The sequence below is a fragment of the Hoplias malabaricus genome, chromosome 3 (assembly GCF_029633855.1).
Source record: "Hoplias malabaricus isolate fHopMal1 chromosome 3, fHopMal1.hap1, whole genome shotgun sequence".
Taxonomy (NCBI): Eukaryota; Metazoa; Chordata; class Actinopteri; order Characiformes; family Erythrinidae; genus Hoplias; species Hoplias malabaricus.
In genome coordinates this window covers 21,810,844-21,837,125 of record NC_089802.1, presented here as the reverse complement: position 1 = coordinate 21,837,125, position 26,282 = coordinate 21,810,844, and the positions used below count along the sequence as shown (strand labels likewise).

Here is a 26,282-nt window from a genome sequence, read left to right as displayed (position 1 = left end):
CGTCGAAACCTTCCTGATGTAGTTGCCGCGTAATATAAAGGTTAAATTGAAAAACGTCCCCTCTCCAGCACAAAAAGCAAGCGATGATTGATACACCTTGGAAGGAAAATAAATGTTAACAGTCTTCCATTTTAAACTCCCACCTTTATGAATGATATGTATTCTAATAGTGTTTTGATCAAATTGCAAACGACTCTGTTTCGGAAGCACGGAAAAGGTCAGTCAGAGAGATTAGCAGGATTTGGAGAAGGTTACAATGTACTGGTCTGGCAGCATGTTAATCACCATGTCTCTGAAATATAGACCCTTCAAATACAAAGAATGACACATTTTTTAATATGAACCATACTGACTCCATTGTAATTGGGCTGTATCAGATCTATACAGTTTTTGAGCAAGGACACATAGTGTCTTTGATATGAAACGCTGAATATTATCCCCTTGTTAAGCACATCCTAAATGTGAGCATGTATGTGAGTGAGTTACAAGCCAGTTTTATGAGGTGCTTCGCATCTAAAAAATCATTAATCATTAGGCTAATTTCTGCACATAATACATTTATCCTGTGTACAATTCATCACATAGGTCTGAGGCAAAGTGTATGGTTTTAATATTGTGAAAATAGCAATAAATATCTAATGTCTCCCCTATACCTATAGTCTGTGTAGTTTTCAAATGAGATTCATTCCAAACCTCTGCTTAATTATTTTATTACATTTTTCCCCTAAGGTACACTCAGAATCACTCTGTTATTCAAACATTTGGAATCAATCATTTTATTGATTTTTTAAAAAATATATTTGTTGTGTAATTTGATTCTAATATTTTGGAAATAATTGGTAAAAAATTAAAGACTTGTTGGACATGTCCAAGAAGATGATAGTATAGTAGATGCTGTACTAAAATTAGTTCGAATAAAATGAAGACACAGAATGCTGTGCAATTCAAGTGCTTTCCAACCTCAACACAGAATTTGAAAGAATATATATTTTAGTTACAGTACTGACATCTGGGCTCAAGGGCTGCCAGTCAGTTGATTTGTTGATTTACTTTTCTCAGTAAATATCCCCGCCACCCCCCCCCCCCAAAAAAAAAGATAAATAAAATAAAAAATAAACAAATACAATTTAAAAATCTTTAAATATTTGTTTTGTTTCCCGTTTGTCTTTTAATAATACCAGTTTTGGAAACTTCCATTTATTTTTATTTTTCATCTTTTGATTCTCCCTTCCCCCCTTTAAATGGAGAAAGTTTTAGAATCATGGTTTAACTTATATTAATAATATTAGGTTTAGATTTTTGACAACGAACATAGAGGAAAAAAAAAACTCTTTACAAGTAAAAATATTAATATAGAGTAAATTTAACAGGATTTTATGCTCTTTTTTCTGAGAATTTCCTTCATTATGAAAGGAAAATACTTGAAATGTTAAATGAATGTATTAGTGTTTCTATAATCTGTACTGTATATAAATGAATATATAATAACATCTAAATATATAATATAACATAAATATTAATAAAACAAGTGATTCCAAACATTTGAATGGTAGTGTGTGCTTTTTTCTCCATAAAATAATTAATATACAGATCTTGTACAGTAAAATGTACATTTGAATTTCTTTAACACAGTCACACTGTATAGCCCAATATTGCACCAAAAAAATTATTTCACTTTTTTCTAATCTACTGACTGACCAAAAGATTAACACTTCATTTCTGTTACATTTTACACTGATTATTTAGAGATTCAGCTCAAATCTGTCCCTGTGGAGATTTTAGCAGCTGTGTCAGGAAGCAATATTTAGTATTATTATACAGTAGAGCACAAACAGATTGAATCTGGATTTCCATCTCCTTTGTAAAACAGGAGGAAGAAACTCAAAATGCCCTGTTTGGCCAAAAGTTTGTGGACATGCGCTCATCCAACATTTCTCCTTAGCTGAAGAATATTAACAGGGAGGTGACTAGTGCTAGTGCTCCAGCCAATGTTTGGCATTGACCATGATGACCTGTGGCTTATGTGCAGCTGCTTCAGACTGCACATTGGGTGCACTTTATAGTAGCTGAACAGGAGTGTCTAAAAACATTTGGACATAGTTTGTCTTTCAGAGCAGACTAGTGTGGTGTCGCCAAGAGTAACATGTGTTCTGTCTGTAAATGACTGGCACAGATCAGAGTGTTGGCAAGAAATGATACATAACATAAACACAGAAACAGTAAACCGTGCAGTCACTCAGCAGTTCCTGTAAGCTGGGAATGAACCACTGAATACACAAACTTCATAGTCAGGTTCGCACACTTCTCTGAGCAGAACTGACCAGCCACACGAGAAAAAAAAAATCAACCTAAATAAAAACAAGTACTGCTGATGCACCAAATATCATTGGTTTTGACTATTAATGACTATTACTTAGACTCCATTCTAAAAACATTTTCAATCCATTGTCATCAAAAAATGGACTTAAACACGTGCCTGTGTTAGGAATCTGTATCTTTAGTTTTCGGATGATTGAAATTGTAGCTTTGAAGACATAAATCAGAATGGTTCAGTTTTTTATGTGGATAGAAGGGTTCAAAGATTCAGCTAAGATTACAATTTCCATCCAAATGAACATTAAATTAATACTCCAGTATATTCCCCTGTATTCCATTATTAATTTGTTTCAAGTCAATGTGTCTCTGGTAGTTTTAAATATAAGGAAGTGTGGCGAAATCAGTGCCCATGGCAGCAGATAAAGTTTAAGTTGGAACCGGATGATATAGTTCTTTAAGAGAGTGCACTAGTTTACATATTATTACAGAATAAGACAAAGTTAGATCTTTTTAAATATGAAGCAGAAAAAAAACCATGTGCCATTTTAACAGAACATCCAAAACATGTGCTTTTCTCTGCCTACTTTGTGCGAGGCGTGTGAAGAAGCTCTGCTGTCCACAAATTAATGCCCAAACAAAACGGACACTTCTTTTGTAAAGTTCTGCCATTTTTTTTCTCTCTGTTCTCTGCTGTCCTAATGTAGTTTGCATTGTGAGTATGTGTTAGAGGGTCCAGAAGTGCAGGTTGAGTTGCTGTGGCTCCAAGTGGTGGATGATGGCCCCTGACGGGCTGCTGTGCAGTGGTCTAAAGCTTGGTGAGGGGTCAGGAGTGGACAGGATGTAGTCAATGCTGAATTTGATCTCCGGCTCTGGCTTGCTTAGCGGCAGGTTGCTGTGGGTCATGCTGTGGTTGGTCGGTTCAGGGCAGTATGAGTCAGGGTCAAGCGGGCGTCCGGTACCGTTCGGCTGAACGTCCATGCCCCTGAAAGCCTCTGTCGGCTCCCTGAAACCCAGCTTTATGTTACGTCTGCGACGACGGCGCCGAAAGTTGCCATTTTCAAATAGGTCCAGCATGGACTCGCAGCCGGTGGCAAAAGTCCAGTAATTTCCTTTTCCTTTCTCGTTCCCTTCAGTGCGAGGAACCTGCAGAAAACGCACAGCAGCAAGTTTTAATCCAAGTACAGAAATGCAACTGCCACCACCATTATTTTTAGTTCAGTTAAAATTGAGCAGAGATTGTGTAAATCTCTTTTATAATATGATGAGTAATTCTTACAAAGAAAGGGTTCTTAATGATTCTTGGATTGGATATAGCCTATGGTTCTAGGTAAAGCTTGTGTGAATTCTTTAAACGTTGAATATTTACTTGAGGAACTAAAACAGGTTCTTCTGTGGCAATGCTCCAACATCACTTTTTTTCACCTTTACTTTTAAGAGTGTTGGTAAAAACAATGTAGAACCGAACAGAATTAAAAAGAAATAAATTTAAAGGAATCTGCTGTGTGGTGGGGTGGTGTGCCTCTGTGGTTGGAGTCTCTTACTTTTATAAAGCAGCTATTGAGGGAGAGGTTGTGGCGGATGGAATTCTGCCATGCTCTCTGGTTGGATCTGTAATACGGGAATCTCTTCATGATAAACTCGTAGATCCCGGAAAGAGTCACTTTATTCTCTGGACTCTGCTGAATGGCCATCGCTATCAGAGCAATATAACTGAGAAGAGAGAGGGAAAGAAAGAGGGAGATGCATTACACTATAATATTACTATTATGATATAATGTACCCTGTATAGTGATGTGATAATTTGTACGTGTGATTTGTTATAATAGATAATTATAATATTACACATCAGACATTATTTGAATAATAAATACAATAAAAACATTTTTATTAATACAAACAACAATTAAAAAATATTCATTCTTATTACTGTTTATGTAATTTAATTTAATAAATAATTTAGAAAATAATGATTAATTATAAATTAATTAAAGTACATTTCTAAAATTAAATCAAAAATATAAAATACAACTTGTTCTCAATGTGCTATTATTATATTTAAACATTATTTTACTATTACTATTAATATTATATTTACTATTATTATTGTTATTTAAAAATGTAATCTTATGATTTATTAACACAATACATAAAACATCAGTCAATATCTTTGTGAAAACAATAATAAAAGTAATATAATAAAAAATTAATGCCATTAATAATACTAGTAGTAATATGCTATTGTTATGTGTCTATAATGCATATACATTAAAAATGTGTAAATATCATTTTGTTATTATAATGTACTGATGACATAACCTATAATAATTAAAATACGGTAATAACAACAACATAATAATAATAATAATAATAATAATAATAATATGTAGTGGATGTTGTCATTCTCATTAGTGGTGGTATTCTTGTTATAGTTTATAAAATACATGATATGTTACTTTTTTCACAATTTCTAAAAGTAATAAAATTAGTGCATTAATTTGTTTAAAAAAAAAAAAAAGAGTAGAGTTACCTGTACGCTGGTCTGCAGACTTTCTTGCCCTCGTCACTACCGCAAGACGGGTAGCCATCTCCATCATAATTAAAGCAGTTGTAGGGATACTGAGAATTGTCAAACATTGCTCAAGGTCCAGGATGACAGCTGTGTTTGAGACACTGTTGATTCTCACTGAGAGAACAGTATTCCACTGAGTCAGTGCTGTAGTAAAGTGAGAGTGTCTGCTGATGGAGTGTTGATGGAGTTGTAAATGAAGGGAGAGTGGAACACCTCCTCTGCTGTGCTGATGCTGGAGTGACTGAAAGAGGATCAGCCAGTGTGTGTGTGTGTGTGTGTTTCTGAACCCTGGGCGGGATCACCAAAGCACTCACTCACTCCCTCCTTCACTCTTTGATTGTGGGTGGTCCGGTCCCAGTCTGAGCGGGATGTTTTTGCATGGTAATGTTTCTTTTTATAGCTTAATCTGCTTAATAATCACTGGACGAGGAATCAAACATTAACAAACATGCTTTTGGTGAATCAGTCTTAACTCTTTGAGGTTGTTTTCCTTTCTGCTTTCCTTAGCATCTGTGTGCCCCCCATCACATATCTCTCGGCAACAAATTGAGTCGTGTAGATGTAATCTATAATGCTGTATAATGGCCATAAATTGGGCTGCCGTGACTAAAAGGGGGATGTGTGGACTACTGTCAGCTGCAGAGAAGGCGGCAAACAGCCTGCGGGGCAAGATGTGTGTGTGCGTGTGTGCATGCGTGTGTATGTGTGTGTGTGTGTGTGTGTGCGTGTGGGCGTGTGTGTGTGGCCTCTGATCTTCCAGATAAAGCTGCTACTGCCCTGCCTAGCGTACATGCCACACAGGCATTTAAACATTCAAACTTTCTTGGTGTTCTTTTCGTTTACATAGAAGAATCCCATAGGTTTGAACACCTCTGGTAACATGCTGTGTTGATATTGTAAAATAGAATTAAAATAAATAAATAAATAAATAATATAAAAAAACAAAGGCATAGGAAATACATTATTTTCCCATCACACAGTGTATTTTTTTATTATAATTGGAAATTTATTTGATAAAAAAGTATCATGAGGAAATATTCATTCATTCTTTTCTTTCTTTCTTAACCACTTTTTCTCTTCCTGGACGAAAGTATGAAGATTAAATGTGCCTTTTACACAACCTGCTCATTAACTTTTATTACTTTTTTCCTCTATATGTTCAAAACAGCAAAACAGATTGTGCTTAAAGTGTGCGAAAATGTGATCTCTGCATCAGATATGTGCTCATTTTCATGTAAAATATTAAGAAATCCTAGAGGGCCAAACCTGTTGCAAGAGACAAGGCTTTATATAGCTCTGATTCAGTTCATATTGTATCATTTATTTATTTATTTATCTACCTATATGTTTATTTAATTATCAGGGACAATGCACATTAATCAACATTTCAGTTTCCAAATTAATTTAAATGTACCAGAGTTAGCTAATTATCTATAGCCTGACATCTGAATCACTTCAATTCTGTGCATCCCTTTTCACACTTTTACCCAGAGTGCTTTTGTCTTCATGGATATTCATTCTATTTTATTTTTAAGTATTTTGCATATAAATTAAAAAAGGCATGGAACAAAGTGTATTTGTGTGTGTGTGTGCGTGTGCATGTGTGTGCCTGATGTGGCTCACTCTGGTCAGAGTGCACGGGGAGTGTGATCTGATAAGGGTCTCACTGGACTCCTAGTTCATTCCCATGACTCCTGCTTCCTCTGCTGCTCTGTCTGCTCCTTCCCTCATTCTGGTCGAGCTATTAGTGCTCCCCGTCTGCCTCTGTGCAGTTTCCGTCCTCCGCTTGGACTCTAAACAGACTCTTGTTGGGTTTCTGTCTGCGGTCACATGCGTGTTCCCTGCAGCAAGGGGAAGGGCATCTGAAGGTCATCACAGCAAAACACTACTGGACTTCACACACAAATTCACTCAAATAAAATGCCAGGCTTAGTGTCAGGTAGAAATAATCTGTGCAGCTTTTATCAACTTGTAACCACGTGACCAGTGATTATAAATATTGTTACTGTTGTTACACGTGACTCATTTTCCTCAACTTCTATCTGTTATGAATGTGGTTACTGTTTACTCATTACTGTTGTTGCTATGGAAACACAACAGCATAATTATGTGAGTGCACTCATCGTTATTTTATGACCTACACTGTGCCCTACAGAGGGTGTAGAGAGACTACTGGGATTTCAGCCTCAGCTTCTCTGGCATGGAAACATCTATAAATCATGATAAATCACATTTTCAGACAAGAAATATTTATTTAACTTTAAGCCAAATCAGAGAAATAATTTTGGGCAAAGTCATGATTTAGTCAACATTATTTTCCAAATATCTGCTACACACTCAGAGCGCAGGGAAAGCAGGATCAGGATTTACAAAGTAATCAGGGGGAAAAGGATGAATCAAAATCATATGTAGCTTGTGGCTGTAGTCTTCCACACTAAAATAAAATTAAAAATGTATAACACACTTACTGAAATTTTTTATGATCTGTGTATGAATAACTCACTCAGATTCAGCTACAAGAACAGAGAAATGCATTAGAGTCTAAAAGTTTTCCCATAGATCCTTGGATGAAAATGCTAACATGGCTAAAATAGGAGATTCGCTTTTCTTCTCATTATACAAGACAATGGGATCCTTTACCCCACTGACACAAATAGGCAGAGGGATTATGTGTGTTTTGAGACCCTCTGAAGTGAAAGTATTATAAACTAAAACTGCTTAGGCATTATTAGAACATTATTTAATTAATAATTTTATTTAATTATTATTTAATTATTTCATATTGATTACTATTTTCCAAGAGACCTCAACCCATTTAAAAACAACTGACTTGGATGGTTTATTTTTAACTGCTTTGTACAAAACCATGGTTTGACCTAGCATGTTTTGTTTGTTTGGTTTTCACAACTACAACATCACAGAGGTAGCAGATCTGATCACATCATACTTACATCAGATCAATCACAGTACATCATAGCACACAAGGAACAGGGATGTGCTGCAAAGTTCAATTTATTGCACTTTGACAAGAAAAAGAAACCCTCCACTCAAACAGTACAAGAAAAAAGCAGGTATGTGGAATGTCTAAAACGTTTATATGTGTGTGAAAACTCAATATGAAAACTGTAAAACAATATGCAGAGAATGTAGCAAGTTACTGTAATTTGGTAATTAAATTCCATCTCTTAGTTCCTTAACCCTTTTATTTAGAACCCAACTATTCAAGTATTTCTATAATTGCACAGGTAATGGATTCACATAATATTTACATGTCAGGTCTTCAGCAGATACTGAAATACGCTCTAGTGCAGTATAATTTCTTGCTAGCTTTGTACATTAGTGCCCACATTCACTCCTTCTTTGGAAATAAAAACATGTACATCAACTTTGAAACAATAGTCATGAAAATGTTTACACATATTGTTTAAAATGTACCCATATCCCTAGACATTTGATTTCATTAACTATTTTGTAATAATAAAATATGCCAGTCTTGCTAAAAAAAAAAAAAAATTGTGGTCAGTCCTCCTCTGCAGAAACCCTCCCACTTCAGATTTAAATCTGCTACAGGCATGGTCTCTGTCATGAACTCTGATTTCACGTCACATTAGGCAAATAAGTGAGACAATGTTCCCCTGATAATGCCCTCCTTGTGCCAAATTCATATTGGAGGACAAGTACAATCTCCTGCCATTGGCTTTCCCTATCTTCTGAAACACTAAATAAAATTGCAGCAAAGTCCCTCCACTTTCGACAGCACACTTCACAAACCCCAGTGCCATCTCAGAGCATTTCTCAGATTTCAATGTGCAGTTACCCTGAAAAGCTGCTTCAAAAGATGGGGAAAATGTGATATATATTTAACTTGTCTTATGGCTGGACAATATGGCAAAAAGAAATATTATTTTAGTCAGTTATTCCAATATCGGTATGAACAAAACTGAATCAACAATCATGACATCACCATCAAACATAATCCTCTTAGCTTTTTCAATATTAATGTTGAATCATATATATATATATATATATATATATATATATATATATATATATATTCATTAATTATCTGTAACCGCTTAGCCAATTCAGGGTCGCGGTGGGTCCAGAGCCTACCTGGAATCATTGGTCGCAAGGCGGGAATACACCCTGGAGGGGGCGCCAATCCTTCACAGGGCATAAATATATATATATATATTTATGTCCAGACCCAACTTGTAAGATTTAATAATAAGTAAGAAAGGAATTATTGTTTCCAGAAAACCAATGTGATTAGGAAAGAAAAATGCCTTTCATTTTAATATGACTAAATGGTTGTACCAGCTGGCTAGTGCATGTTACAGTTCTGGGGGGAAGCTATATTCTGACACCTGACCTGCAGTAAAAATACACCTCACACACATTTGTGATTGCATTACCTCACAGTTACTGATATATTCTCTTGTCTGCAGTGGGACAAAAATCTTAAATATTGCATTTCTGAAACATCAGCTTGTGTTTCATGGCAGTCAAAATAAAGCCAAACTGGGGAAGGCAAAGTAGGGCGATAGACTCAAGTGTTTACTTAATTTACTGTGTTTTTCAAGCTGTCGTAACAATAAATATACCAAATATTCACAACTCCGGTCACCTCATCAATTTTAAGGGGATTAAATTAGAGACTGCATTAACATAATATTTTGATATTATTATTATTAATTACAGTTTAATTATCTGAATCCAACACAGCAGGAATGACTTTAATACACAAAACTGTCACTTTTCTACAGGCTATCACATATACTGCAACTTGAGTACATTTTTTTTGCTTTGAATCCATTTCCGTGCCATCTGTAATGATGTGAGAAGTTTTTAAAACCATTTAAATCAAAATAAATATGAAGCTCAAATAAATAATTTCAGAACCTATGTTGATGTATGCATGAGCTAACCTGCACCCCACTCAAACCTGTAAACGAAGAAGAAACAAACATTAAATTTGCATTTCTCCTTGCCATAAGGCCATGGTACAATGACCCAATAATCTCCAACAATCTACATTATAGCGTCGACTGTTGGGTTTATCCTGCTTCACAATTAGAACTTACAAGTGTAACCAGTCAAATTGATCAGAACCGATAAGATGGTATATTCATTATAGAATAGCATGAATGGGTTAAAACATGACAGAACAGTATTAATGGGGAAAACATGACATAACCGTGTGCAATGAAGAGAAAACCTTCCAGGTATCCAGAACCGTCAAAAATGAATAACGAGTACCACATACAAACCCAGCATTTGGGTTTGTTGGTGTTTGCTGCAAGATTTTGGGTCAGTGTACTTTGGCCTTTTAAAGAGCAAAGACAAAAAGACCTCCTATGATATTAAGACACAATAGTCCACATATTTAAACAGCGACTGATATGTCGTCCATTCACGTTGTTGTCCACACATGGTCCACTTGTTAATTCTTTGGAATTCACTGAATTCAGAAAATGTCATCATCAAGAATTACTCTTGCAAGACGTTCATGGTGTTGAGCTGTGGAGGGACACAAAGGGGCCCAAAGCGGTGGTCTGCTTTCACCAGGGCTACTACCTCCTTGGGGCCAAGTGCATGTCCTTGCTTTCTGAGAACAGGTCGTCTTCCACCACACTACTGTAGCCCTCTTTCTCAATGCAGTCGGCTAGGACCTGCAGCACCAGGCGCAGGCGGCGGTCCATGGCTTCCAGGTGGGGCTGGATGAGAATGGGGGCGAGTGAGTCCTTCTGGAGGGACTCTTCCATCAAAGCACTGAGCTTGTACTCCTCTTTAGCCAGCAACTGCAACCGCAAGTGGGTGGATTTTTTCACTCTGTATAAACACAGAATGCAGTCAGGGCTTTTCTGTGCAAATTCAAAATTACAAACTGACCTCATGTTCTAAACGATAAACTCGACCAGACTGAAAAACCTACCTTGTGCTATAAAACACTGTGAATTTGCTTAATTATATTGTAATCTGTACACCTTAAAATTATACTCCAGCAATTTCAATTTCACCTTTATATGTTGCTGCTTTTATCATACTTTTATACATACCAAAAAAAATATATATATATAATAATAATAATTAAAAACATAAAAGGCATTAAGAAAATTAAAATATAGGAAAAAGACATTAACACTGAATCTAAATGAAATTAATGTAATTAAATTTGTTTATTTATGTCAACATTTTTTTTCTGTTCTTTTCAGTTTATGGAAACACCAAATTCTTATTTTAGTGCATGTGTGGAATATTGTAGAAACATTAAGAACAAGCTTTATACCACAGAAACCACACAGACTCCACAAATAATAAATAATTAAACCAAGCTTTTTGCTATAAAGTGTGTTTTTGATATAAATGACCTACTCAGATCTCTCCCTCTCCCTCGTTTTGATGTCATCCCTGATCACAGAGGCCTACATCATCTGAAATTTATTCGCAAAAATGCAATGGATGGAAACAAGTCTCATTACGCTCTTTTTTTCTGCCGATATTTCTTTATTGAGCCAAATACTTGTGAATGTTTTGGATGGAAACCCACCTCTTTTCAGACTATTTATTATACTAAATTACTTTTTCTGTTTTGGTAATACAAGCAACAGCATAAAGCAATGCGCTAGCTGCATTGCTAATTATATAGCAGCAATGATCTAATTTATTTTTTAAGTAGCTTTTGTTTAACTGGTCTGAACCTTGGAACAGATATTCAAGTAGCATGTTTAGCAGGTTCTGTATAAGATACACTGCCCTATGTTTATGGAGGAGCCTTATTAGCTATTAATTAAGTTAATTAACTTCAGTAATTCAATTAAAAAATGTGAAACTCATTATGTAGGTTCATTACAAACAGAGTGATCAATTTCAGACATTTATTTATTTTAACGTTGTTGATTATGGTTTACAGCCAATGAAAACCCAAAAGTCATTATCTCAGAATATTATATAAGACCAATTTAAAAATTATTTTTAATACAGGAGAGTTGGCCTACTGAAAAGTATGTACAGTATACACATCAATGCGGAATGGCATAGAGGTGATCAGCCTGTGGCACTGCTGAGGTGTTATGGAAGCCCAGGTTGCCTTCCGCTCGTCAGCAATGTTGGGTCTGATGTCTCTCATCTTCCTCTTGACAATACCTTGACAAGGTCAGGTGAGTTTGCCGGCCAATCAAGCACAGGGATACAGTGGTTATTAAACCAGGTATTGGTACTTTTGGCAGTGTGGACAGGTGCCAAGTCTTGATGGAAAATGAAGTCAGCATTGCCTTGTCAGCAGAGGGAAGCATGAAGTGCTCTAAAATTTCCTGGTAGACCGCTGCGCTGACTTTGGGTTTGATATAACACAGTGGACCAACACCAGCAGATGACATAGCTCCCCAAACCATCACTGATTGTGGAAACTTCACACTAGGCTCAAGCAGCTTGGATTGTGTGCCTCTCCACTCTTCCCCCAGACTCTGGGACTTTGATTTCCAAATGAAATGCTAAATTTACTTTCATCTGAAAACAAGACTTTGGACCACTGAGCAACAGTCCAGTGCTTTTTCTCCATGGCCCAGGTAAGACGCTTCTGGAGTTGTCTCTGGGTCATGAGTGGCTTTCACACAAGGAATGTGACAGTTGTAGCCAATGTCCTGGATACGTCTGTGTGTGGAGGCTCTTGAAGCACTGACTCCAGCAGCAGTCCACTCCTTGTGAATTTTCCCCAAATTTTTGAATGGCCTTTTCTTGACAATCCTTTGAAGGCTGAAGTTATCCCTGTTGCTTGTGCACCTTTTTCTACCACACCTTTTCCTTCCACTCAACTTTCCATTAATATGCTTGGATACAGCAGGAGGGTGTCAATGACTGCCTTCTGGACATCTGTCAAGTCAGCAGTCTTCCCCATGATTGTGTAGCCTACTGAACCAGACTAAGGGACCATTTAAAAGGCTTAGGAAACCTATCTGAATTGAATTACAGAAATAAATAAACGTTTTGATGATGTTTTAATTTATTGAGATGCACCTGCATGTTGAAGCCAATTATATAAACATCTGTAGGCTTACAAATGTATGTATGTAAAAAACAAACAAACAAAAAAACAGGTGATGCATTGTAGGTAGCCAACTGCTGAGCAGACTTAGTCAAGCAGAATGTCTGTAAGTCATGCTTCTACTGAAAACATGACCAGTGAGGAGCAAAAATTTTTTTATTTTACCAGATCATCCCAGGGCAAATTTAGCCAACGTGCTAAATTCTTGCTATATTCTCAAACATCTGCATTTTTAGCAACATTTCAAAACACATCATAGCATTTGCAGTAACAACTTTCCTGTAAAATCTGAGTAGAACTAACTGCTCTCTGACTCTAAAAGTTAATTTCATGTCATTTCCTATTGGCACATCTTGCAATAGGAAGAACATCTAACATTTGTCTGTGTTTGTGAGGTATTTCTTTAATAATTGTGCCTGCTTTTACCAATTGCTCTCTGTCCGTAGTTAGGCAGCAAAGGGCCTAGTTGGCAGGTTAGTGGCCCTTTATAACTGGCAAATCCAGTTATAAACCACTGCGATTCACTGTATGTCCAAACGTTTAGGAGACAACCATATCTAAATGTTCTACTAAGTGAAAATCATAAGTGAAATCATGCTGGAACAACAAAATCACACTCATTTAACCCATCTGTGGCAGTGAAAACACACTCAGAGCAGCAGGCAGCCACCCTCTTTGCCTGGGGAGCATTTTGTGGGGTTAGATGCCTTGCTCAAGGTCACTTCACATGGGTAACGAACAAATGACCTTCCTATCACAAGACCACTTCTGCAACCATTTGAATAAATCTGCCCTCAACAAGCTCCCACTTTTCTGAGAAGGATTTAGACTAAATATTAGAATACTGAAGTTAACACCTGATGTCATTCTGTCATGAGATTTTAGTGAGGTCAGGATGACGTTGGATGATAATTCTGGATTACAAAAGCCACTTTAACTCTTTCTAGCTCTATTAACAGTGTTTCATCACACTACAGGGCACGACTGTTCCTCTGTCCAATATTAGGGGGCTTTATATTCCAGTCTCCTATGTTTGGCAGACATTGAAGGCCTCAGGTTAATGGCACACATTGAGGAATAAAAATTTCTGTATATAGTAAAATCATAAAGATATATTGCTTTTCCAAAAATAAAAAAGTCAGAATAACTGAGAGAACTGTTTACAGGCTGAGAGAAAACTGAGGTGTCCACTTATCATTTTATTAGAGCAGACTAACCTGCAGCACTGACTCAGAGGTGCCAGAATTGAGACTTCATCATGGGAATGTTTACCAAATCTGAAATTAGAGAAAAAAATTTCAATGGAGTTTGTTCAATGGATTGTCCTCTATTAGATTGATATATAAATATAATACAAAGTATATATACGACAGAAATAACTTTTGCCTCACCCTCTTCCATTATCAAGGTGAATAATGAATGTTTCATTTCCAAACTTCTCAAATGTCTCATAGTGATGGCGATCCATGTTGCCTGTATGATGAAATGCGAGGTTAAAATGTATATGCACAATAATAATCTTCTGTCCATACTGTGTTGCCCTAACACACAGAATGTTAAGGGTCATTACCCATTAGGAAGTCGAAGATGGTCATATCCATGATGTCTAATAAACGAGTGCCACTGTCGTATGGAGGGGTTTGCTTCACTTCCTCACAGTAGTCTGGGTCAACCTCCCACCTGGGAACACACACCAAACACAAACACGTATACAATTAATCCTTCATACACTCAGAAGAGAAAATCCAGGATGATGCTCCAGCCATCCGTGGCCAGGAGTCGGAAGAGAGCGCTGTTAGCCTTGCTCTCCCTGGGTTGGTTGGATTCCTCTCCCCATAAACCAGTGTCATACTATCCAATGTATGCTTAAAGGTCTGGGCAACTGCAATGTTTTCCCAAGTGTATTCGGGAGCACAGTGGCATTCTGTCATAATAATAATAAGAAGAAGAAGAAAAAGAAGAAAAGTCCCTGCTAAGTGTTTAACCCATGTGTGGTAGTGAACACAAAAACACACTAGACTTAAGGCCATGGCTGCCCTCAATAAAGCATAAGCATGTGCTTGTCTCACATTGCCAGCACAGTATGTAGTGAATGTATGCTAACTGTGGAATGTATGCTAATGTGTGGAATTTGCAATGACAACATTAAAAAAGAAAGCAAAAAAAAAAAAAGATTGGTGGCTCTTTAGTCTTGGACGAAACATAAAACCCTGAATCACTGTGACCATGACACTAATGAATTATTAAACCAATCAGAATAAATTGTCCAAGCTTAGTTCAGAATAAATATGGTTCAAATTTCTCCTGTTAAACAGTGATTTCAGTGATACAAAAGCATTATCATTTAAAACAAAACAAAATAATAAAAAAAATAATATAAAAATACTGCATGGCCCCAGAAGTGCCCCTTGTCGAGTCAATTGTCTTTCCTGCTGAATTCTATAAGTTTGATTTCACCGTGGCGGCACGGTGGCGTAGCAGGTAGTCTCGCAGTCACACAGCTCCAGGGGCCTGGAGGTTGTGGGTTCGTTTCCCGCTCCGGGTGACTGTCTGTGAAGAGTTGGTGTCGGTTTCCTCCCACAGTCCAAAAACACACGTTGGTAGGTGGATTGGTGACTCAAAAAGTGTCCGTAGGTGTGAGTGAATGTGTGTGTGTCTGTGTTGCCCTGTGAAGGACTGGCGCCCCCTCCAGGGTGTATTCCCGCCTTGCGCCCAATGATTCCAGGTAGGCTCTGGACCCACCACGACCCTGAACTGGATAAGTGGTTACAGATAATGAATGAATGAATGATTTCACCGTGAAGTCTATTTGAAATGCTTTCATGTTTCCAGCTGCAGTGCACACACAAGTGGAGAACTGCCAGGCCATGACAGACCAACAATACAATTCTTATCTTTAGATAGTTATTTTATGGACCTATTTTGAAATCATGGGTTGCCAGGTAAATATTGGAAAATATTCTCCATAATGCATTAGAATAAATTATTTTTTGTAGACATATACTACATATATTCATATTTCTTGAATTAGAAATTATTTAAAGCTCTTGTGTTTGTTTTAATACAATATGTGTTTGTTTAATATATTCATTTTGTTAATTAAATATACTGTATTTAGGCATATATGCATAGTAAAATGAAACTGCTTTGAAGCTACTGTCCAGAATTTTTATTAATCTTAAGAGGAATTAATTAAAAATTATAACAATTAAAACAATTGTTGCTGTTCAATGAAAAACATGTATCTCAATTTTTGTCAATTTCTAGTTTACTACATCATTTGAACAGAACAGAACATTTACTGATAAGGATAAAGCAAAGGATCTAGAATTACCTCAAGATATTCCACCACTAAATGAAATAGAGCGCAAATGGAGGTTAGCCCACAAAAATGGAGTGGGGTTCAAGATGTGGTGCATCATTCAAAGGCAGGTTCTGCTCCAGAGTCTAATGGTGTGCCATATCGGGTGTACAAGTATGCACTGGAGGTCTTGAATTTTTGTGGAAAAAGATGCTGTGTGTATAGAACAGTTTCACCCTATAAGTCTTCTTATTGTGGAGGGTAAGATTTTCTTTAGTATTTTCTTCTTGGTAGCGCGGAGACTTGCTGCTTATTGAAAGCAAATAAATTCATTGATACGTCAGTACAAAAGGCAGGGGTTTCTGGCTTTGCAGGATGTTTGGAACATAGCAGTATGATCTGGCATCAGATTCAGGCAACAAGGAAAGAGGGTAGAGTTCTACATGTCGTTTCCTAGATTTAGCGAATACATTTGGCTCAGTACCACAAACTTATGTGGAAATCCTTTGAATTTTTCCAGGTGCCAGATAAGGTTACTAGGCTTGTTAAAGCGTATTTTGAGGACATTCAGTTTTGCTTTTCTACAGGGGAATTTGTTACGTCATGGCAGTGGTTAGAAATAGGTATAATGGCTGGATGTACGACTTCACCATTAGCACTTACGATGGCGATGGAGGTAGTAATCAGGGCCTCTAAGTGGGTCGTAGGCGGGGAGAGGTTGCGTGATGGTACTCGATTCCCCCAGTCAGGGCTTACATGGATGACATGACGACCCCGATGACTACCGTGCCTTGCACACGGTGGTTGCTGGGGATGTTAAATAACAATCTAAGTTTGGCTAAGAAGAAAGTTAAACTGAGCAAGTCTAGAAGTCTGTCAATTGTCAAAGGAAAACTTGTACAGGAGAATTATAGATGGTATAATTGTAGGTGGTATAGTGCAGCGCTAAATGATACTGACAAAGTTGTAGGAATAAAGGCTGAATTGGTGAAGGCTATTAATAGCATTGATAGATCATGTCTGCCAGGGAAGTTGAAATTGTGGTGTCTGCAGTTTGGCTTACTGCCTCGTATTAGATTGCCGTTTACAGTTTATGACGTTTCGATCACAGAAGTAGAGAGGATGGAAAGGGTTATGAACAAGGCTATAAGGAAGTGTTTAGGGATGCCAGTGTTTAAGTAGTGTGGCATGGTATGGGAGAGGGGTACTGGAGCTACCACTCACAAGTTTAGTTAAGGAATTTAAATGTGCAAAGGTGAGTGGTGAGATGGATTTTTCAGGATTGAAGGATGCAGTGGCTAATTACAAAAGCAGGAAGGAAGTGGAACCCAAGAGTGGCAGTGCAGGTAGCCAGGAGCTAATTACAGGTAAGGGATGTGATTGGACAGATGCAATGCGGAAGAACAGGCCTTGGGTCAGATGATTTGTGGAAAGCGTTTAGGAAGGCCACATCACCAGAGAGAGGGGAAATGATGGCTAGATTTATTCGCAATCAGGAAGAGGAGGCACGGTGCCAACAGCAGCGTCACAAGCAAAACAAGGCCTTCACTGTGAGAATCAGAGAAGCAGAAGGTCACTTGGCAAGAATTGTGGACAATGGAAGCAAGTCGTATTGACTTTTTGCTTGGAGCAACTTATGATGTTCTTCCAACTCCACAAAATCTTGGACAGTGGATAGGTGGAAGATCCTAGTTGTAGATTATGAACAGGAGGGGATGACATGCTGAAGCATATTCTATCAGCTTGTAAGGTTAGTTTGTTGCAGGGAAGGTATACATGGAGACATAATCAGGTGCTAATGGTTTTAGCATGTTTGTTGGACAGCAAACGCTTAGAGGTAAATGCATTAACGAGTGGCTGTAGTAATAATTTGATTAGGTTTGTGCGTGATGGTGAATGTTTTCAAGAGTGTGAACAGGCTATAAATATTGGGAGATGGGGCAAAGCATGAGATTGGAAATTGCTGGTGGACGAAAGTATAAAACTGCAAGTCCCAGAGTGCATTGCATTAACTACACTGAGGCCAGATATGGTGCTGTATTCAAAAAAACGGATAGTTTATTTCATAGAGTTAACAGTCCCATTTGTGGATGCAGTAGACAAAGCATTCGAAAGGAAGTAGCTGAAGTACGTGGACTTGGCGGCTAAGGTGAGTGAACGTTAGCCATGTTAGCCAAGTCTTCCACATACCTGCTTGTGCAGTTCGGCATCAGGGGCCGGAAATTAAGGGCAGCTTTGAAGGAGTTATCAGAAACAGTTAAAAGGTCTAGTCAGTTATTGTGGATAAGTAGAACACAGACTAGTTCCTGAAATGCACTGTGAGGTGCTGTTGTGGTGGTTGGTGATGTAGCACATATAAAATCACATGGACCTGGTGGCACTGAGCATGCATTAATGATGCCAGTGGGGCTAGGAACCAGGGAGGCCAGGGTGGATTTATGATTGTTGATATTTAAGGGTAAGGTAAGACTGTAAAGCTTATCTTGGAGGGTGGTGGATCTGGGATGCCAGACTTCACCTTTGAACCATGATTATGATTCATGATGAATGGACTAATAGAAATTCTCCAGAATGACTTGGAATAAAACCCTTTTACATTGACCGCCATTGAATGTTAAGGTTTTGGGCTTCTCCTGTAAAGCTGCTATTTTGGAAACATGTTTTTTTTCAGTTTAAATTTTACTTGTAAAATGCTATGATCAGCCATAATATAAAAACACCTACCTAATATTTTGTAAGCCCCCTTGTGGTTTCCGAACAGTTCTGGCCAATCAAGGCCTTCACTGGACTCCACAAGGCCTTTGAAGGTGTCCTGTGGTAAATGACACCAAGAAGTTGTGTTCTGATATTTAGTTTATAAGCCCTCCCAAGAGAGTACAGCGTTACTGCAGTAAAGGCGGGAGAAAGACTACTTCAGAAGTATCAATGGACAACTGGAAATATATTGTGTATATGAAAATATAGGTAATAATTTATGAGCTTCAGTAATGTAATGTAATGTAATGTAATGCAGTAATGTATTAAATCTAACCTAAGTTTTAATAGCTGGAAATTAGGCTAAATTTTGTCCTGTTATTTAACTAATAGTAATGCCAGTTTTATTTTGGCTCTGGTTTGTAGTGATTTATGTTGGGCAAAACTGAGGAGTTTGTGTGGTATTTAAAATATGTGGTTTCCTATTGTTTAGGTCAGTCCTGGTTAGACTTCGGTTAAAAGTTCTTGGCCTAAATTTCAGTTAAGATTTATATGATATTACCATAAACACAGTGTACATGTGAGTGGTTCTTACTCTGCTTTTTTGCGTTTGTGGTAGGAACGTCTCCAGGGATTCCTCCAGGTCTTGCGCTTGGCCAGAGCAAGGTCTGGCAAGAACGCTGCCAGAGAACCCTCAATCTGGTCAGGCTTCCCACACAGAGCGTGTTCAGTGGAGCAGTAGTACGAGCATTCACCATAGAAACAGATATTGTTGGCTGCAGAAAAGAATATAAACATAGTGGTAAGTACAGACAAATACAGTGTTCTTACAGCAAATTCTGGGTTAAAGAGGTTGTAGTTGCAGTGTGCTTATTTTGCCAATGAATCCCTGGAGCACACATTACATTTTAAAGGCAATAGCGACACCTGGTGTTCATGCTTCAAGTGTTGTATCATAAGGTCAATTTATTTTAGTTTGCTAAAAACGGAAAACGGATTTATTATAATCTAGTGATATGAATGAACTTCAACTTTAAAATCCAAAATCCAAATTATACCTTTAAGCTACTTGACGTAATATGTTTACTTTAAAATTGCAGCTTCAAAATCACTGTGCTGCTCCACGGACCTTTAATAGGGAGGGCTTTAAAGGAACACTAGGTAAGATTTGGTATTTTTGCTCCTGGACTCCCTCAACAGTTGCAAAACGTTATTCACTTTTACAACACTGTCTTGAAATCAAGGGAAGGGGGGAGTTGCCTAGACTTTGCAGTGCTGAGCCCAGAGTAGTAACAACAGAGGCTCTATTCTCCCTATTACAGATCTCTGAAGCATCACAATAAAAGCTGTAAAATATAAAGCAATGCAATTTAAAGCTGTAATTTTAAAGTACTACTTAGTGTTCCTTACTAAACAAGCAGACAGTTGGGCTTTTACAAATGTTAGTAAATCAACCAAGTATAAATTGAGAACATAAGACAAAGTAGTTTGAAGTAATTTACGTCATGCTAATTAATTTAATTTAATTTACGTCAGCAATTAATGACACGTAATTGCTGTGCAAAGCTGAGGCACAACATATGAGCAGCTGAGATATTGTGATTTGTCCAGTACTGAAATTGCTGTTTAATTTCAACATATACCTCATGGAGATATGTATAAGCTAACACGGGTGTGACAGAGTGCAGTGGTATGATCTATACAGCCTAAAAGACCAGCGACGAATGTTTAGATTCTATCTTCTTCTGTCTTGTGTTCTTGTGCATTTATTCTACTGTGAAATTTTTACAGTTATAATTTACAGTCCTTAAATTCCATATCAGTATATTGTCGCTATCTAAAGAAAAACATGCATCTCCATTTTTGTTGAGATTTTTTTATTTTACTACAGCATTTGTCCTTTATATTGTTTGAAAATTTCATGACGAATGGACCAATTTAAATGCTCCAAAAAAACTTGGAAGAAAATCTTTTTACCTTGACTTCCATTGAAAATTAAGAATGTTTTGTCCTTCTTAACTAAAGTTACTGTTTTGAAAATGTTTAACTTTGGACAACGACAAAGACAGTTGATGTCCTCAGGGAGTTTTTCTACTGCCTGCAAGCTATAAGGTTTGGCTCAGTACCTGGGGAGATAAAGAAGGTTTTCCACAGCTTTTTGTCTCTGGTCACGTCCCTGATCTCTTTGGTCATATTCACCAGCCTGCCAGCCACTGGAGGGACGCGTCGGAAATCCAAAACTCTGTTACAGATATGAAAAATAGAATTGGAAATTGCTTGCATAGTTAAAATATTGCAGTCCAAGGTATTGTTCGCTACACTGGGCTGAATCATTATAATTGTCCAAACATTGCACATGCATCGTCACAGATGTTTGAACACTGAGTCTGGGTTAGATATTACTGAAATATTACATGACACAAGTACTACGTCCAAATGATTACAGACATCCCTTAGAATTTGTGAGTTCAGCTACTTTAGAGTGCACCCACCCCAATGTGGTCACATACAGTTTGTATAATCTCCACAGAAAAGCATGAAATGAAATGGGACACTTTGCCACAGCTACACATAAGCTTAAGGACACTATGGGCATCCATTAGAAGGGTATAAATCTCCCAGCATCGGGCTGTGGTGCAGTGGTCCTGGAGTGCCATCCAATACCCTTGGTATAAGTGAGAGGGGTGCAGTTCAAATCTAATCATCTGACATCAGTATCTATTGTTTTTGTGACTAATATAGAAATATTCCAACATATAGTTTTTATAAATAAAACAATAGCCTTTATTTGTGGTCGATGTATCAAAAATAATGGCGATAAACAATATTATGACCATTTTATGCCACTGATATAATTACAATAAAATTGGAAAATAATCCAATTGCATTCCTTTATAGAACAATTAATTTTTAGCACAAATGTAGTTTGAATATTCAAACACTGGAATTGGAATATTTAAAATATTTCATAAACTAAATAAAAACAAAAGAAAATGTATCCTGTGTTTGCTACCAGATGTAACCAGTAGATGTAGCTGTTGGCACACTGATTAACTCCTGTGTGTCTGGCTTATAAAACATTAAAATGGTCATGTGAATGGAACAAGCTGACAGAGATACTGAAACCTTGTTAACAAAATAAAGAAAACACCTCCTCATCAGAAAGACCTGGGCCTGTGAAACAATGCTTTGTTTGTTTGTTTCCTTTTAGTTTTATTCCAGCTTTAAAAAACCCAGTTCTAAATCTCAGCCTGCATAGGAAAACTGTGCCTTCAAATGCTTCTCTCCTTTCATCAATATACCCAGTCATGCAGTCTGTTACAAAATCCTTGACAGAATCCAAATAAATCATTTGGTTAACTTAATCCTCACAGCTAGCGCTGCCCAGAATGGAAAATCTTGCTGTTTTATTGCTTAATAGTGTGATATTTTTGCTCTTTAAAACACACTTGTGAATACGCTCTCTGACATGGTTAAAGACAAACCTGCATTGTTTTATGCATAATTCTGTTTTTGTGGGCGATAATCCAATGGAACATCAAAGGTTGGTCAGGAAGCTTCCAGCAAACATTGAGTGATTATGTGCTTACTGCACACTGCACGTACTGGAAACATGACTTTATAAAAGCCAGTATTAAGATAATGATTACCAAACAATATATTGTGCTGTGTTAGACTCATCATTGCAGTATTTTTGCCTGGATTATTCAGAAATTCCCTCTGAGCCACGAGGCCTGTGTAGGGAACATCTCCAGTCATTCGTGTTTTAATAGGCATTCATCGTGCGTGCTCTGTGCTCATTTTATGCATGTGTTGGCCTCCCATTGCAACGTTCTGCTGACGGTGCGACTTTAAAAATTCATCCTGGAAAACACCTAATGGACTGGGCCTGAGGGATGAAAGCACTTGCAGCTACTAATTGCTCAGTCATATTGACAGAGGAGGCAGAAGGAGGAAATTGTTCCCTGTTCCCTGGCTGTTGGAACTCAGTGGGAAAAGTGGGAGAAACTGACAGTTTCTGCTTCAGAATTTATTTCTGGTGCACCCTTTCATCTGCTGCCCTCTTTAACGGCCAAGGCCAGGCTACAAAGAATGCTTCCAACTGCCTAAAATCCGATAATTAATGATACGTTGCTGTAAGCAGTGGCCGGAGGCTGGTGTGGAGCATGAGGGCCACTCAGCCATGCTGCTTTCACCCCAGGACTGAAATGAAAACCAGCACTTTTGGCTAACCCAGACAAACTTATATTTAGAAGGCAGGCGGCTTGTTCATGCTCATGGTTTCCTCTCTCTTCCCACACACACATGCCTGTGTGCACTGAGCGGATACTGCTGAGGGCCAGATGTGTGCAAGGAGCAGAGGCAGGTTGGGCTGGGCTCGGTCGGGCCTGACAATGATTACTTTGTACACCAACAGAGCAGTCACAATGGGCTCAGACCTACATAGACACAGCTCCAGCAGAAGTAGGACTGAATTTAAAACGACTGTTTGGACAAAAATGACTTTTAGTTTTCCTCTTATTTCACATGCAGTTAATAAGAAAAGAACCTGGATCTTCATCCTTAAAACACATCATTGTTTGAAGTTTTATTCTGAAGTTGTACAAAGTTCGGACTTCAGGATAGTTGCTAGCATTGTTTTAAAGCTATGCAACATATGTAAGTCCAGTTTGATAGAAAACAGTATTTCAAACAGTGTGACAAATCACAGATGTAAGAATACAGACACAAATGAGTTATATTCTTTCATTCATTGTCTGCAGACTTGACATCTAGTTCAGGATCACGGTTGGTCCAGAGCCTACCCAGAATCATTGGCCACAATGCGGGAACTGCCCTGGAGGGGGCACCAGAAGGTAACACACACTCTCACATTCAGTCACAACTATGGACACTTTTGAGTAGCCAATCCACCTACCTATGTGTGTATTTGAGCCATGGGAAGAAACCAGAGCATTCAGAGGAAACTCATGCAGACGTGGGGAGAATACTCCAAACTCCTCAGAGACAGACACCAGGTGTGGAGCTCAAACCCACAACCCCAGGTCCCTGTAGCTGTGTGACAGTGACACGCCAATGAGTTGCATCCGACAACAAAACCCAACAAAAGCTTAATCACAAAAAGTGATTAAGTTTCCCTTTAAATGTCTGTTAAATTGTAATTTTTAAAAAAATGTTTCCTGCTTTGTTGTTGATGCTGAAAAATGAATAACTTAATCAAACGACTGGATTAACATAATTAATGGAGCGAAAATGAATTTTTGCACAGCACTAAATGTGAACCTATTAAAAATGTAATGTGGTTTAAAGAAAGTAATGACTTTGTAGGATGAGGTATAAGCTTCCAATTATTGTCAGCTGAATTAGTCCAGCCAAAAACTACTAAAGGCAACAGTCATCATTCCTGTCTTTCTTACTAATTTTCACCAGTTCCAGGGAAAGGTGAAACTGGAAACGAGATAATGTTACAAGTTTGATTTAATCAGCACAATGTCAATTTTCACTTATTATTTATATGAAGGTTTAGCTTAAAAAAATTAAGAAACAATGACAGAGGCAGAGGGAAATCAACAATAATCATAATAATTAGTGATTTGCTATTCTCTAATAACCTGAAACTAATTTCTTCTTGATGCATGATGTAATCAGAATTATATTGATAGCAGCAGATCATTTCTTTTATAAGATTTTCTGCATCTGCCTAATGCTTCAATTTTGCCAGTATTTCAAACCAATAATTGCTGACAAATTTATATTATGTTAGAAGAAGGCTGGGTGATGCTCTTGTTCTTATGACTGATGAACATGTAGAAAAACATTTTGACCTAGATTATTCCCCCTCTGACAGTGTGGAGATGCACAAAGACAGTTCTGAAGCTCTTGTTTCTGTATAAATGTACTGTAGAATATTTACATTTTTAAGTGTCTATTGGTATTAGTGTGTAATTCTTTGCTTTAGGTTAATATTCCTTTATCAGTTATTACTATTGTTATTAGCTCTATTATTTATATTAACTTGTTCATTTTAAAGGGAGTTTAAAGCTGTGATCAGTCTTGGTAGGTATCAGTTAGCTAACTGAATGTGGCTAACAATTTTCTCAGGACACACATTTTATTTGGTTTAAAGGTAAAATGTTATGAACGTTAGTTTTACGTATATCTATAATGTTGATATGGGGTATCTTTCTGTATTTTAGAAATGTGTACTTCGGCATCAGTATCGAAATCAGCACAAAATTCTCATATTGGTGCAATCTCCATTACAGTACTAGATGTGATTATATAATATCAGAGTCTTATTAAAAGCACATCAGTCTTTTACACCATTTGTCCATGACCAAATTCATTTGTACGAGAGTTTTGGAGTGGTCTAGGTGGGTGAGAGATAGGGCTGGGTGATATGGCCCTAAAATAATATCACAATATTTCAGGGTATTTTGGGTATTCTTGTCGTTATGATAAAAAACCCACTAAAAGTACTTTTGTTAATTTCCAAAACACAGCATTGCCACAAATGTTATATTAATATTATTTATATTCAATTATGCCATGCCCTGGCCCTGTCCTGTGTCTGTTGTCCCCTCCATGTGCTCATGTAGCACATGGCTCTTTGTTGTTGTTATTGTCTCCGCCCTAGTCCCACATTAGTTCCTCATCCTCGTAAGTGTCTCCATCTGTGTCTCTTTTGTAATCCTGCCCCCTCGTTATCTGTCTCAGGTGTCCCTTGCCTGTGTTGCATATTTAAGTTCCTTTGTGTGACTTCCTGGTTGTTGGACATTCCACTGTTGCTTGTCTCGTCTATTCCTCAATTCACTTTGCTTCCCTTTGTATGTCAGTCTGGTCTGTCTGTTCATTCCTTATGCTTTGTGTGCTCGTTTCGTTTGTCTGTTTGTATTTATCTTGTCTCAAGTCTGTTTGTGTCTTAACTCAGTCTAGTTCTCTTTGTATCTGTCTCTCCATGTCTAGCTCACTCTGTTTAGCTCTCACTGTTTAGGTTGCTGTTCAGCTCTCTCTGTCTAAGTTTAGTCTGTTTCTCTCTATCTAGGTCTTTCTTTGTTTCCTATCCAGGTTTGTTTTATCTCTGTTTGTTATCTTTTGTTTAAATAAAAGTCTACTGTGTTATAGCATGAGCGTCCGGCTATGTCAGTTTGCCCGGTCCTGACAATTAATAGTATATTAAATTTCTATTTAATTTTATTTTATTTCTATTATAATTATTATTATATAACATATATCTAACAATTTCAATCATTCAGAAGGAACAACAAATAAATGCGTAAACATTTGCTTATTTTGTAAACAACCATAGCTTTCTAAGGTTCTGACATTGTAAAAAAAATATATATAAAATATTTATG

The 26,282-nt window shown here is 37.4% G+C and overlaps 2 protein-coding genes across 3 annotated transcripts in view; both read right to left on the bottom strand.

Annotated features, from left to right (window-relative positions):
* Positions 1–2,722: 2,722 nt before the first annotated feature.
* foxl3 (forkhead box L3) lies at positions 2,723–4,960 on the bottom strand. The gene is made up of 3 exons (XM_066662708.1): positions 4,844–4,960; positions 3,858–4,026; positions 2,723–3,459 (listed from the first exon to the last, which is right to left on the bottom strand). Exons 1-3 carry the CDS (start codon positions 4,948–4,950, stop codon positions 3,040–3,042), a joined length of 696 nt encoding a protein of 231 aa, XP_066518805.1. The 5' UTR covers positions 4,951–4,960; the 3' UTR covers positions 2,723–3,039.
* A 1,512-nt stretch (positions 4,961–6,472) lies between these two features.
* Positions 6,473–26,282, bottom strand: part of fam20cb (FAM20C golgi associated secretory pathway kinase b) — a 74,196-nt gene continuing 54,386 nt past the window's right edge. The window contains exons 5-10 of one of the 2 annotated variants that reach the window (XM_066665803.1): positions 21,051–21,166; positions 19,520–19,700; positions 14,500–14,609; positions 14,321–14,402; positions 14,147–14,206; positions 6,473–6,726 (exon numbers count right to left, since the gene is read on the bottom strand). In XM_066665803.1, the coding sequence (XP_066521900.1) occupies positions 6,630–6,726; positions 14,147–14,206; positions 14,321–14,402; positions 14,500–14,609; positions 19,520–19,700; positions 21,051–21,166 (646 nt within the window). In that variant the 3' untranslated portion in view covers positions 6,473–6,629. Of the gene's footprint in view, positions 6,727–7,783; positions 10,718–14,146; positions 14,207–14,320; positions 14,403–14,499; positions 14,610–19,519; positions 19,701–21,050; positions 21,167–26,282 lie in introns of those variants that run through there. The other variant, XM_066665802.1, reaches the window with a different exon arrangement.

Coding starts and splice junctions, on each gene's coding strand:
- foxl3 (XM_066662708.1), bottom strand. CDS start 4,950: ATGTTTGACAATTCTCAGTATCCCTACAACTGCTTTAATTATGATGGA. Junction 4,027..4,843: donor GTCTGCAGACCAGCGTACAG/GTAACTCTACTC, acceptor CTCTCTTCTCAG/TTATATTGCTCTGATAGCGA. Junction 3,460..3,857: donor TCAATAGCTGCTTTATAAAA/GTAAGAGACTCC, acceptor CGTTTTCTGCAG/GTTCCTCGCACTGAAGGGAA.